At 42.2% G+C, this 15,346-nt stretch overlaps 1 protein-coding gene across 1 annotated transcript in view; it reads left to right on the plus strand.

The window, feature by feature from the left end:
• Window positions 1-15,346, plus strand: part of LOC120305060 (cytochrome P450 2J2-like) — a 31,481-nt gene extending 16,135 nt beyond the window's left edge. The window contains exons 4-9 of the mRNA XM_039336366.1: window positions 4,492-4,652; window positions 5,190-5,366; window positions 8,777-8,918; window positions 10,862-11,049; window positions 12,514-12,655; window positions 15,156-15,346. Of these exons, the coding sequence (XP_039192300.1) occupies window positions 4,492-4,652; window positions 5,190-5,366; window positions 8,777-8,918; window positions 10,862-11,049; window positions 12,514-12,655; window positions 15,156-15,346 (1,001 nt within the window). The remainder of the gene's footprint in view (window positions 1-4,491; window positions 4,653-5,189; window positions 5,367-8,776; window positions 8,919-10,861; window positions 11,050-12,513; window positions 12,656-15,155) is intronic.

Consider the following 15,346-nt stretch of genomic DNA (forward strand, 5'->3'; position numbering starts at 1 on the left):
ACAGACAACAGTGAGCTCTTTAGCAAACTAAGCCAAAGAATGTGGTTTTCACAGTTTTAAATGCAACCCGAGTCCAAGAGAATGAATAGCGAAGAATCATAATCAGTGACCCATTAGTGTAAGAAGCCTAGCCAAATCTATAAAAATTAAAATAGCAGTAATACTCTCTTATCTTCCATACAAGCAAACAGGAAATGCAATAAAGTCAGTTGCTCCTCCTGTTTCCTTCTTTTTTTTTCTGACTGGACTGTGTAGTCTGCTGTCCTTCTTGCATTGTATATTACACAGACTTAGTAAAACTCAGTTGTGTCAGTGACTGGGGGCTAGCAAACATCAACCTTGACTCTGTGCAGTAGAGGTCATGGAAGCAGAGTTGTAACTAACATCTGAACAATTATTAATTTTTGAACTAGCACTCATGATGTCACTGTCAGAATCCAATTATATTTCATCTCTAGTTATCAACTATAGAAAATACCATTTCTGCCTTCTCTGGATTCTGTCATACGATGAAGGGAAGGGGGGTGAACAAAGGGGCTTTATGGCCCTCACTTCCTTTGGTACACTTCAAAGGAACTGGATGTGTATATCACCAAAAGGACTAACCATAACAATGGGGCTATTACCTTCATGTAGTTCTCTCTGAAGTCTCCATCCAGCCGGCAGTAAGAAGAAGGGGGTGGGAGTGTAATGCCTGAGACTGTCACTGGAAGAAGGGGGTGATTGGGTGGGGCTACTGGGGAACCCCTTAAAACCTTGAATGGGAGAGCTTGGACCCCAAGTCCTGTCTAGAACGCCTGCAACCATTTTCTCTTAATAAAAGATGTCTGTTGAAAGAATTATTCCAAGAGTTCTGTCTTCTTAAGATGCAAAGAGGACAGTCACCTAGTTTGGGTAATGAAATACCTGCAAGAAAACAACTAAGCTCAGAGACCACCATGAACAATTATTTTTGCATATGGCAATAATCTTTACGCTTGCTTAGGACAAATCCATACCTCTTTGACACAGTGTCCCACTAACTGTTATTTGGACTTATGCCTCCCCTTGCATTTATGTTCTCCCACTGCTGAGAGTTAGTGTTTTTCCTAATTTTTTTTCCTCAAGATACTATGTGCAAGAAATGAAGGGTGTTTTGATTTATATTGGGGAAGAGGCCTGAAAGGGGATGCAACTTATTCGGTTGGCTTCCAGTTTCTTTAGTCTGATCCAGGAGTTCTTTGTCCACCCCTGCCCCATTCTTCACATGTTGGTCTTAGGATACTCGTCAGCTCCCAAGTACACTAAACTTGGGTACTTGGGAGCTGTACTCCCAAGTACAGCTAAACCCTTTCTGAAACTCCAGCTCCTCGGAGTTTCCTTCTCAGTTAGCCAAGGTCATGGCTGTCCCAAAGATGCTTTTCTTGGAGAAAGTCCAGTTGCCTTTTGGAAAAGCACCTTTAATCCAGCTCTTCAGTAGCACTTTTCCACTGGCTGTATCTGGTTGCACAAAGCTGGTTGACCATTAGAAGGCAACCAAGCAACTCAAACATTATTTTTCTGCTCTTATTGTGTCTGGAGCCTTGCAGCTCTTAAAATGCTTTGCTTGGAGTGATGGATCACAGGAATGAAGATCTATAGTGCTGCTGTAAAGCATGTTCTAAACATTAGTAGAGCTGTGTTAAGACTTCTTGCGAAATGATGTATGGTTAACAACAACAACAATAATAATAACAATAATGATGTTGGAAGGGACCTTGGAGGTCATCTAGTTCAACCCCCTGCTCAGGCAGGAAATCCTATACCATTTCGGACAAATGGCTGTCCAGTCTCTTCTTAAAAACTTCCAGTGTTGGAGCATTCACCGCTTCTGGAGGCAGGTTGTTCCACTGGTTAATTGTTCTCACTGTCAGAAAGTTTCTCCTTAGTTCTAGGTTGCTTCTCTCCTTGATTAGTTTCCATCTGATGCTTCTTGTCCTGCCTTCAGGTGCTTTGGAGAATAGCTTGACTCCCTCTTCTTTGTGGCAGCCCCTGAGATACTGGAATACTGCTATCATGTCACCCCTTGTCCTTCTCTTCATTAAATTAGACCTACCCAATTCCAGCATGGTTGGATCCATGCAGTGGTAATCAGTTGTTTAGAGCTATAAAATTCAATGACTCTCCAACTGTGTGTGTGCCATTTATGAAGCTTGGTTTCATACCTCTGCAACAGAATGGTGAGTTCATTTTCCATCACAATTCACACAACGACTCGGTTTATATGTGAGTATATACACACAAAAACGTAGCAGAGAGCATGCAAGATTAGGTAAGTTAAATCCACAATCAGTCAGGAAATGATCCAATCCTACTTGGCAGACAAATGTACATTAGGCCTTAATATTCTATGGCATGGAGCAGTAGTAGATTTAAAATCAGTTTTTGATTCTAAATCAAGAGACAATCTATGGAATAATTTGTGGGACATCACTAATGACAGAAGAACCCTTTTGTTAATTTTAGTCTCCACAATCTACTAGAACAACTAACAGATTCAATGTCCCTATTTTTATTTTATTTATTTGTTTATTTGTTTTTATCCCAATTTTATTATTTTTAGAAATAACTCAAGGCAATAAACATATCCAACATGCCTTCCTCCTCCTATTTTCCTCACAACAACAAAAACAACTCTGTGAGGTAGGTTGGACTGAAAGAGAGTGACTGGCCCAAAGTCACCTCACTGTCTTTCATGGCTAAGACAGAACTTGAACATCAAGTCTCCCACATTCTAGCCTGGTGTCTTAACCATTAGGCCAGATTGGCTCTCTATGGTACCATGGTGTTTAACCAACCTATATTCATGCTCAAAAGCTTTCCAAATGTTATATAAAGTTGATGGCAGATTAACACTTGGTAGAGCAGCCAGGAAAGATATCCGAATGCTGGGATGGTTTCATACCTACGACGATCAGAACTGTGCAAACCATGATATTCTCTGTGATGCTCTGTGGAAGTTAATGTTGGACTTTGAAAAAGCAAGCTGGAAAGAATATTGATGGTTTTGAACTTTCATGTTGGAGTAGACTCCTGAGAACAGTATGGACATCAAGGAAAACAAACAAATGATGAGCCAGCATTGTGCAGCAGCAGCCAAAAAAATTAATACAATCCTGGGTTGTATAAACATAGGCATAGAATCAAGATCACATGAAGTATTAGTACCACTTTATAAAATCCTAGTGAGACTACACCGGGAATACTGCAGTCAGTTCTGGTCACCATACTACAAAAAAGATGTTGAGACCTTGGAAAAAGTTCAGAGAAGAGCAGCTATGATGATCAAAGGCCTGGAGACTAAAACATATAAAGAACGGCTGCAGGAGTTGGGTTTGGCTAGTCTAAAGAAAAGAAATAAGGGCGACATGATAGCAGTATTCCAGTATTTGAGGGGCTGCCACAAAGAAGATGGTGTCAAACTATTCTCCAAAGCACCAGAGGGCAAGACAAGAAACAATGGTTGGAAACTGACCAAAGAGAAAAGCAACCTGGAATCAAGGAGAAACTTCCTAACAGTGAGGACAATTAACCAGTAGAATAGCTTGCCTCCAGAAATCGTGGACGCTCCATCATTGGAGATTTTTAAGAAGAGACTAGACCAGCGATGTTAAACCGCTGGCCTGTGGGCCGGATGTGTCATTCTGAAACCACGTCCACACCACCAATGGGGAAAAAGTTGCGATACGTCGCAACATATCACGTGACGTTGCGAGTTTGACACTCCTGGACTAGACAGTCATTTGTCTGAAATAGTATAGGTTCTCCTGCTTGAGAGGAGGCTGGACTAGAAGATCTCCAAGGTCCCTTCCAGCTCTATTCTATTCTATTCTATTCTATTCTAAATTGAGCATTAAACAAATCAACCCAGCTTAAATTATGTAACAGTGGTTCCATTATGTGAAGATCTAGGCCCTAGAGAAGGCTCTAATGTTGGAAAAGGTTGAAGGAAAGAGAAGAGGACAAGCTGTAGCAAACTGAGGGGAAAAATAAAATCATCATCAATGCAATTATGCCAAAATGCAGTTATGCAGCATGACAATTGGAAGAGGCCCTTTATATCCTCTATGCTATTTGTCAAGTCCGGAATTTTAATTGAAGGAATACTAATCACAGACCTTGGCAGGTTGAAGGTAAAAGCTGTATGGACAACAGCAGAGCCCTGATTTATTCCAGATGTGTAATAAGAGTGGGCACCATATTTACAATGGCATGGCTTCCTGCCACCTCCAGGATGGGAAGGGTGTATAGCAAACTCCTAGGTGGATAGGGTCTTAGTAACTTAGGTGCTTATTTGAAAAGTTGTTTTGCAAGAAGCCATTCATGATCTCTATCTGAAAATTGATGTATTTTATTGACTTCCTATAAAAATAAAGAAATTGCCTTGAGACTCCAGTTGTCCCTGAGTTCTCATTACAGGTTCTCAGTATTATCAGGGGAAGCTGAATTAATGATATATATTTTCATTTTTAGGGCAGCCATTTGATCCTTCATTGCCATTGATCAATTCAGTCTCCAATGTGATATGTGCTTTTAGCTTTGGCCACCAATTTGTACACGAAGATAAAACCTTCCTGAAGTTGATTGAAGACATAAGGACTGTTGTAAGAATATCAGGTGGTGTTTTTCATCTGGTGAGTGACCTTTTATATTACAGCAGGCATGTCAAACTGCTGGCCCGCGGGCCGCCGAAACCACACCCACCCCCTTGCCGGCAATGGGGGGAAAAGTCACAACACATTGTGCAAAGTCATGTGACATCGCGAGTTTGACATGCCTGGACTAAAGCAACCAGATCTCTAACTTGCCTAGAATCACCTCTGGCGAGATGAACAGCATGCAAGTTTAATAAATAAATGCTTATTGATGATTGTGATAGGACTGGGATGGAGGTGGTGCACCCATTATGGGCCCCATGGATCTCTTGGCGGCCTTCAGTACTATCTATCAGAGTCATGTCTCAAATTGACAGGTGATACAAATCCTTCAAGTAAATAAGTAACCCTTTTTCTGAAAGTGCATTATACTTGATAGAGCAGCTATGGAGGCCAATATTTATCTTTACTTCTACCTTCTCTTTCTTCACACTAACTCTTATGCAGAGGGAAAAATCCTTATTCTAACTATTCGTAATAATATGAAGTGATGGGGTTTTGTTTTTGCGTTTTTAGATATATGAATCAATCCCGTGGTTGATGAAATATCTTCCAGGGCCTCACCAGAAGGCTCTGGACTCTGCAAAGAGTATCCTTTCATTTGCAAGGCAGGAAATAGAAAGGCACAAACAATATCAGTCTCTGCATGAACCACAGGATTTCACTGATTTCTATCTACTACAAATGGAAAAGGTATTTGGCCCATTTATGTATACATTTATTTTTTTATTTATCATGCCAACTTGTGCTACTCATTTTTCATTAGGACCCATGACATGATGGGATATGTATTTGGAAGTTTGTGTTCATGGGATACATTCAGAATTTTCTTATTATTTGGGGACTACGGATTGTTGTGGATGACTGATGAAGGCTGTGGTTTATTTTTGTGGTTGTTAGTTGTGAAGTCATGTCCGACCCATCGTGACCCCATGGACAATGATCCTCCAGGCCTTCCTGTCCTCTACCATCTTCTGGAGTCCATTTAAGCTATGAGCTATGTCGTGCAGGGCCACCCAAGATGGAAAGGTCATAGCAGAGAGTTCTAACAAAATGTGATCCACTGGAGAAGGAAACAACAAGCCACTCCAGTATCTTTGCCATGAAAACACCATGTGGTTTATTAGACAGTACATAATGGAGTTGTCCTCCTCCATGTAGTTCTCAACAATTTAGTGACAGTCCAAAGTTACTGGAAAAAAAATGACTTATGACTGTTTTTCACACTTACAACCGTTGCAGCTTCCCCATGGTCACGTGATCAAAATTCGGACACTTGGCACCTGGCATGTCTTTATGACAGTTGCCGTGTCCCATGGTTATGTGATCACTTTTGCGACCTTCTTACAAGCAAAGTCAATGGGAAAGCCTGATTCATGTTACTAACAACTGCAGTGATTCATTTAACAGCTGTGGCAAGAAAGGTCATAAAGTGGGGCAAAATTCACAACAAATGTTTTGCTTCACAACCAAAATTTTCAGCTCAGTTGTGGCTGTAAGTCAACTAATTGTAGTGGGAGACATACAACTGCAGATAAAGAGATACACTCATATATGCATTTCAGAAAGGAGGGGGAAATGATGCATGCATACATAAAAATACTTTTTTGTGGTGAGGAGCTGTATATGTGAACACATAGATCAGACATGTCAAACACAAGGTCCAGGGAAGTGGTTTCATGCAGCCCACGAAGCCATCCTGGAAACAGTGAGGGAACGGTCCCCGCTGCCTTGGCCCTGGCCCAGGCCGGCCGGGAGCCAATGTACAATTTTGTGGTGGCCATCTATGCTGAAACGCATTCAGTCTTAGCTCCACAAGGCTGTCTGGAAACAGTGAGGAACCAGCCCCTGCCCTGTCAGCCCCACCCCCTGGGTCATGCTGGGGAGGTGTCACCCTTTGTGGGGAATGAAGAAATGGACCATCGTCTGGAAGAAATGGACCATTGCCTACTTCACATATCTGGCTTGATGGGCTCTGGCAGCACAGCAGCAGCAGCCTTGAGGAGGAGATAGGTGCAGCTGGGTGCCCCCTTGGGGAAGTGGGGCTGGGCTTGGTGCCACGGGTGCTCAAGGGCCAGGCTGGGCGTTTCACCTCTGCTGCCCAGGGCTCCGGGCAGCCCGCACCACCATCCAGTCCCACATGGCCTGAGAGAAACAGTGAGGCTCCTCCAGTGGACCATGCCTTGGCACTTGCCCTGGTCCCATCTCCTTCTGCCAGAGACCCTCAGATCTGTTCCACTCCTACCCAGGCCCCCACAGGCACCCTTGACGCAAACGATGTAGAGCTGGCCATGCCCACCCAGTAGGCCACACCCACTCCATCCATGCCCACCAAGTAGGCTGCACCCACCATGGCCGAACCCACCCAGCCCCCCAAGGGCAACCACAATGCTGATGAGGCCCTCAATGAAATTGAGTTTGACACCCCTGACATAGATAAATATGGAGCACTTTTAGATAAGCACTTTAGATGGCAGGAATGGGTTAGAGGTAGTGCATTTTTATGACTGTTCTTGACCTCTTGGTGGCCTTCAGTACCTTCAACCATAGTATGCCTTTAGGTTGGCTTTGGGAGATGGGGGTTGAGGACATGGTTTTGTGCTGGTTCACCTCCTTCAAATGAGACCAGTCCCAAATGTTGTTGATAGGGAGCAAGCAGTCTGTCCCAATTTGTGGGGGTGCCAAAAGGCTCAGTGCTGTCTCCACTCCTTTTTAACCTCTACATGAAGCCATTGAGTGAGATCTTCCATCACTATGGGATGAGGTATCATCGGTATGTAGATGATACCCAGTTGCACATCTTTGTCCCTGTGGATGCCCTTTGGCAATGTTTGGAGACTGAGGAGGTCTGGATGGAAAACAACAAGCTTCAAGAAGGTACGGGCCTGTTTGGCATCTGGAGGTTTACTATTTTTGATCTTGGATGGGATTGCACTGCCTCAGACAGATTCAATGAATAAACTAGGGGTCCTTCTGGATTCACAACTCCTGCTGACAGTGACAGTTGTGGCTTTGCTCAACTTCATGATGTGCTCCAGTTGCACCCTATCCTGGATTTAGAGGCCATTCTTTCTGACACTTATGCCCTAGTCGCCTCTTGAATAGACTACTGCAGTGCACTTTACACTGGGCTATCCTTGAAGAGTATCCTGAAGCTCCAGTTGGTGCAGAATGCAGTGGCGTGCAGTTTTGGGCATCTCTGACATTGTATATGTAATACCTCTGCTATGTGAGCTGCATTGGTTACCAGGCTGCTTCCAGGTCCATTTAAGGTGTTGATTATTACTTTTAAAGCCCTTCATGGCAGGACAACAAGTCTCGTCCATATTTCATTGACCCATCCCACCCAGTCAAGCATGGAGGGTATGTTACAGACCCCATTGGTTGCAGAATTCTGACTGGCAGAGACTACACAAACAGCCTTCTCTGCCATTGCTTCCACACAGTGGAACATCTTGTCCCAAGAGGTGAGGTGAGGCCCCACTCTTTTGGCTTTGCAGAAGAGTTTCATCATCTGGTTCTGCCAAATGGCATAGAGGTCTGAGTGGGGTATGTTTTGGGATGGGGGTGGGCACTCCTTCTGCCTCTTTTATCTTTTAATTCTTAACTTTTTTAAATCCATTTTTTAAAACTCTGTTTTAACCTTGTTTTTAATTATGGTTCTTACGGTTTTATTGCAAACCACCCATTTAGGTGAGATAGGTAGATAGATAGATAGATAGATAGATAGATAGATAGATAGATAGATAGATAGATAGATAGATAGATGGATGGATGGATGGATGGATGGATGGATGGATGGATGGATGGATGGATGGATGGATAGATAGATAGATAGATAGATAGATAGATAGATAGATAGATAGATAGATAGATAGATAGACAGACAGACAGATGATAGATAGATAGATAGATAGATAGATAGATAGATAGATAGATAGATAGATAGATAGATAGATAGGCAGGCAGGCAGGCAGGCAGACAGACAGACAGACAGAAGACAGACAGACAGACAGACACAAATAATTTATGGCTAATAACATTAAACATATTGAAGGAAGCCTAGAATTTATTGTAAGTTAAATTTCTCATTTTAAACATAGAGAAAGGATGATCCCAACTCTGCCTGCAGTGAAGAGAACCTGGCTTGCTGTCTGCTTGAATTGTTTGTTGCTGGAGTAGAAACAACCTATGTCAGCCTGATGTGGGCAGTGCTCCTCTTGGCAAACCATCCCGACATCCAAGGTGAGACAACTCTAGGCAGTGGGAACAAGTGACTGGTCTCAGTGTGGAAAATACACAGGAATTGTTTGACATCTCAGTAACTACTGAATGATAAACTTAATCTTCACAATAATATTCTATGAACATTTGGAACCCATAATGAAGATAGATAGTTTTGCAAATTAAAAGAAACCAGATTGTATAAATATAAAGATTTAAAAAAAAAATATTTTACAACATTGCTGTAGTAATTGTATACAGGTAGTCCTCGACTTATGAACACAATTGAGCCCAAAATTTGTGTTGTTAAATGAGACATTTGCTAGGTAAATTTTGCCCCATTTTACAACATTTCTTGCCACAGTTGTTAAATGAATCACTGAAGTTAAGTTAGTAGTCCAGTTAAGTGAATCTGGCTTCCTCATTGACTTTGCACGTCAGAAGATCACATGACCCTGGGACACAGCAACTGTCATAACTATGAACCAGTTGCCAAGGATCCCAGTTTTGATCACATGACCATGGGGATGCTGCAAAGGTTCTAACTGTGAAAAATGGTCATAAGTCACTTTATTCAATGCTGTTGTAACTTTGAATAGTCACAAATGAACTGTTGTAAGTCGAGGACTACCTGTATTAGTACTTCTATATAGTAGTATGGATTGACTAAATTTTCAGTATATTGAATAAGATTAAGTTTTCACACAGTCTGCCATTATAGATTCAAAACTGCACCTCATTCTGAAAAGGATGGAAGGAACATTATTGTAGTAGTTTCTCTAAGCCAGGGCTTTTCAACCAGTGGTACGGGTACCACCTGTGGTACATTGGCACCTGGCAGGTGGTACGCGACCATCCTAGTCTTGTGGAAAAATAAAAGCCTTAAAAAAGAGGACTTTTACGAATTCCAAGGATGAAAGAGAGGTTTTTATTTTTGCGCAAAAGGTTCAGAAGTGATTTAACAATCAGCAAATTTCTGAACAAGGGGGAGGGTCTAAACTAAAGCTTTATAGGTTTCTTTCTCTCAGGAACAAAGGAAGCATAGATGGAATCTTACATTGTATATGGAATCTACTTTGTGTAACATTCAGATAGTTTCTCACACGTTAGGTCCATTTCTCATGGGAATACAATGAAGGCAGTTTTTACTTTTATACAATGTTTCTAAATATGCATTAGATCATTCACGTACTGTTAATACAGCTTTTGGCTAACATAGCTTTCTTCCAGAAATTATGCAGACACGTGATTTTTGCTTTTAGCGATTTTTCATTATTATTATTCTTTATTCTTCTTTATTCTATGTTATTCTATTTCTTTCCCACATTACTAGAAAAGTGGTAGCAGGGGAGGGGAATGAGCTGAACCAGTGGCAGCACTGCACAAGCCTGAGCGAGAGACGGCTGGAGCTGCAGGGCTGTCAGGGGTCAGCAGAAGCGCCAGGATCAGTGCCAGGCTCCAGCTGGAGCTCGGTGCTGATCCTGGTGCTTCTGCTGAGCCCTGAAGAAGTGCCAATCAACTGGAATGTTGCAGCATCTCCAGGGTCTTGTGATTTACATTCAGATGCTTGGCAACTGATTCATATTTATGATGGTACAGTGTCCCAGGGTCATGTGAAGTGACCAAAACCTGCTGCAACCACCCAGCAGACAGGGGAATAAAACCAAACACACCCACCCCACCCCCACTGCCAATCCTCAACAGAAATGCTCACAACAATGAAAACCTCGGACAGGAGGAAGAACGTGGCCGGGCAGGCAGGCAGGTGTCTTGCTCGGCTGTGGCTTGGGGGGCGCTTTTTTCAGTGCCATTGTAACTTCGAACTGTTGTCACTAAGCGAACTGTTGTAAATCAAGGACTGCCTGTACTTTATCACTTTTTTCCTTCTCTCTCTCTCTCTCTCTCTCTCTCTCTCTCTCTCTCTCTCTCTCTCTCTCTCTCTCTCTCTCTCTCTCTCTCTCCAGAAAAAGTCCTCAAGGAGATTGAAGATGTCTTTGGTTCCTCAGGATCAATCTCCTATGAAGATCGGCACAAGCTGCCTTACACCAATGCAGTGATACATGAAACCCAACGAGCAAAATATGTTTTATTTATAACAATTCCCAGACAAAGCATAAGAGATGTGACAATGCGGGATTTCCACATTCCAAAGGTAGAGAAAGGAGAAGCCCAACATGGCAGTTGCAGAAATATGTTTGCTCAGGAATTGCAGCGCAAAACGATATGGGCAAAAATAACTGAAATATGGTTTTCATTGAATGGGTTTAAACTGACAAATCTAAACCTTTTCAAAAGTAAAATCTTAAATATAATACAAAAAAAATCAAAGAGATTAAGGGCTGAACCTAAGAGAGCTATGGTCATCCATGGTCTATTGGGTATTCTTCCCTTTGTCATGTCTCCTCATTGCTTGTATAGTATCATCTACTTATTCTGTTGCCACCATAAGTTGCCACCAGGTGGCCAACCAATAGGTTCTTTGTTATTTCAGAAATAACAGGCTGAAATGAGACTGAAATGCCAAAAAGTATTTGAAGAAGTAAATATTAAGAGACTCAAAGAGATATCCACATCTCTACAGCTTGCCAATAGCCCCAAGAATGACAGGAGATGGACCTCTCTTGACTTGACAGTTGCAAAGCACCTTTCTAGGACTTTGGGTCTATGCCAAACTTCCAAGTGGCTGTGAGTTTTTGCCACTTTTCTTCAGAGACAAGGAGTTGAAACAATAACACCTGGAAATGGCTCGGTAGCACAAATTGTCATGATTTGATCACAATGCAAGCTCGCTGAATGCCAGGACTATTGTTTTAAAAAAGAGAGGTCCTTAGCAGCCAATATCTGTGGATTATCTGATGACATATTTGGTCAATAATTTGGAAACCCCACAAGTTATTGTTTGCTAAAAATATTACTGGAGGAGGAGATGGTTTTTTGTGTACAGCTACTGCTCTCTCTCCTTAGATTAGGGGGTACTTGCTGTCCTCTTTATTTTGATGATTCATGTACATGGCAACTGGTTCACAATTAGTGTCTTGCAATCACATAATTGCATTTGCAACCTTCTTTGTCAGCTTTCCACAAGCAAAGTAGAACCTGATGATTTTTTTTTGCCATGGATACACCATATGTACCGTATATGCCGGCGTACAAGGCGACCCGGCATATAAGACGACCCCCGTCTTTATCGCTGGGCCGCATTCCTAGAACGTCGTCTTATACGCCAGAAACTACCAGTATTTCCGGCGTATAAGACGACTCGGCGTATAAGACGACCCCCGTCTTTGGCGCCGATTTCAGCGCTCGCGGAAGTCACCTTATACGCTGGCATTTACGGTATCTCTCCTGGGTATTCCACTTCTTCCCATTTCACTGTCATGTGTGGTCTGGAAACCAAATTTCCCCATTGTTAGTTTAATAGCTTTGATCACTATGCCATATGGATCTCTCTGTCCTTCCAACTACACCCCCATAATTCCCCTGCTCCAGTTCCTTCCTCCTGCAGGAATATAGCTTGGGAGGACGTGTCCTGCATTGCCCTCTTTGACTGACAGATCCATCACACCTTCATCACACCCTACTAACAAATTTCCTTTCTGTTCTGTTGTTATTGAAGGGGAGCATTATTATGGCTGATTTACGCTCTGTTCTTCTGGATCCTGAGGAATGGGAGACACCTGAAGAATTCAACCCAAATCACTTTTTAAACAAAGATGGGAAATTTCAAGCTCCAGAAGCATTTATGCCATTTGGAGCAGGTAAATAGAATTATTCAAGGCAGTTTGTGATTAATAGGCAATTTGTAATGTTTTTCAGGAAATTTAAAACCATTATTTTCCTTTTCATTGACTGCCTGAACCTGAAACAATTGTCTCATCTTAATCTCTATTTCCTCTAGTTTGAGATGTGATTGGAGTTTCTATTAGTTTTACATTATGGACATGTGAATAGCTTACTGCAGAGAATGAGATTATCTGGACAATATCTGTACCAGGTGAAATCATTGTGGCCAGAATCTAGAGCAAAGTTGATCTGTTCCAAATGGAATCCAAAAACTGTGGTTGCCTGGTCCGAAAAAGACTTCTGGGGTGTGTTATTCCAGTGTATTTGCTCTAATTTGACCAATGTAACCTTAACTTGTGATTCAGGATGCTAAATGTTAATATCGTTTGAATTCATTTGTCTAGGCCAGTTCAACAGCAGAAACTGCTATATTATCCTAGTAGATAATATAGAGAAGGACAAGGGGGGGACATGATAGCAGTATTCCAATATCTCAGGGGCTGCCATAAAGAAGAGGGAATCAAGCTATTTTCCAAAGCACCTGAAGGCAGGACAAGAAGCAACGGGTGGAAACTAATCAAGGAGAGAAGCAACCTAGAACTAAGGAGAAACTTCCTGACAGTGAGAACAATTAATCTGTGGAACAGCCTGCCTCCAGAAGCAGTACATGCTCCAACACCGGAAGTTTTTAAGAAGAGACTGGACAGCCATTTGTTCGAAATGGTGTAGGGTTTCCTGCCTGAGCAGGGGGTTGGACTAGATGACCTCCAAGGTCCCTTCCAACTTTACTACTATTACTAGATTGGATTGCACTGGTGCTTTTGCGGGGCATAAGTGGTGGCCTGGTAAACTACCTGATTGTCTGAGTGCCACTGATGCACTCTGATCCTAGAAAGAGTGCAGAGAAGAGCAACAAAGATGATAAAGGGTCTGGAGCTTAAACATGATGAATGGTTAAGAGAACTGGGAATGTCTAGCCCAGTGTTTCCCAACCTCAGACATTTTAAGATATGTAGACTTCAACTCCCAGAATTTGCCACCCAGCCATGCTGACTGGGGAACTCTGGGAATTGAAGTCCACATCCCTTAAAGTTGCCAAAGTTGGGAAACACTGGTCTAGCGTAACGAAGAGAAGGATTAGGGGTAACATGTTGGCTGTCTTCTGGTATTTGAGGGATTGCCACAGAGAAACACCTGAGAGTAGGACAAGAAGCAATAAATGGAAGCTCGTTGAAGAGAGATCCGACCTGGAACTAAGGAGAAATTTCCGGACAATGAAACCAATTAACCAGGGGAACAGCTTGCCTCCTGGAGTTGTGGGCCTCTCTGGAGGTTTTCAAGAAATGATTGGACAACCATTCGTTCAGGATGGTATAAAGTCTTCCATTCTATAAGGTGATTGGATTAGAAGTGCTCCAATGTCCTTTCAGCCTGTGGTGGGATTCAGCCAGTTCGCACCACTTCAGCAGAACCAATAGCTAATTTTTTGTTGCCAAGGCCCTGAATGGACTTCTGGAAACCGCATCCACACAGAGAACCGGTTGGTCACATATTTGAATCCCACCACTGCCTTTAGCCCATGATTTTATGATTCCTTGCTTCTTAAAACAGGCCCTTTTTCATTTGAAAGGAAACTTCCTTACCACTCCAAAAACCCCTTTCCCTACAAATAATTAATTTTTCCCCTTACATTTGTGTCTGCTTTGTTTGTGACTTCAGTGTCATTAAGAAAATCTTAGTTTAGGACTTGAAGATGAGAAGGTCAGCAGAAAAAGCAGGCGCCCCTTCCTGAATCTGAATGTATGACAAACGTTGGAAGGGTTAACCTAGTGAGACCAGCAAATTGACATCTTCCCATAGTCTATGAACCTAAGAACAACATGAGATAGAAATATGCAATATCATAACTCAAGACCAAATAGCTTGTGTTGCTGACACACAGAGTCGTTGTCTCTCAAGAAAAGCAACATACCAGCATATTTTGATCTTATGACCAGGTCCCTCATAGCCCACTTCTACTAGCTAATATTGCCTTCCTTTCAGTAGCAGGACTGAATGAGGATTACTTTATGTAGCAATTCAGGACAATCAGTAGACCAGCACATCTCTTTCATATTGCATCTCTCTTAAACTGCCTAGAATCAGACAATCATAGAAATAAATGATTGGAAAAGACTTTGGAGTCTTCAAGTCCAACACCATGTCCAGAAATAGGATCCTGAGATGATCCAACTCAAAATGCTACCCAATCTTTTCTTGAAAACTGATGGATTATCCCTGACTCCAGGCGGCAGCTGTTTAACTGTTAAATAGCTCTCGGAATCTGGAAATTGTTCCTTATTTTTAATTTGGATCTTTTTATGTAAAATTTCCACCAGGGTTCTTGTCCAACCCTAAGGAATTCTGAAGAATCCACATCCTGGACAGCCCTTCAAATATTAGATGATTGCTAATGGAATGATGTCTCTTCCACAGGGCAGCGTGTCTGCTTAGGAGAAAAGTTGTCAAGAATTGAGTTGTTCATTATCCTAACCAGCCTGCTGAGGACTTTCTGTTTCCAGGTGCCTGAAGGAGTGAAAAAGCTCAATGAGAAATCTATAGTACGTATGGGACTATCTCCACATCCTTATAAAATCTGTGCTGTACCATATCATACAATGTCATAA

Source organism: Crotalus tigris, unplaced genomic scaffold, assembly GCF_016545835.1.
Source record: "Crotalus tigris isolate CLP2741 ecotype Arizona unplaced genomic scaffold, ASM1654583v1 scf7180000017666.379230911805:20528666, whole genome shotgun sequence".
NCBI lineage: Eukaryota > Metazoa > Chordata > Lepidosauria > Squamata > Viperidae > Crotalus > Crotalus tigris.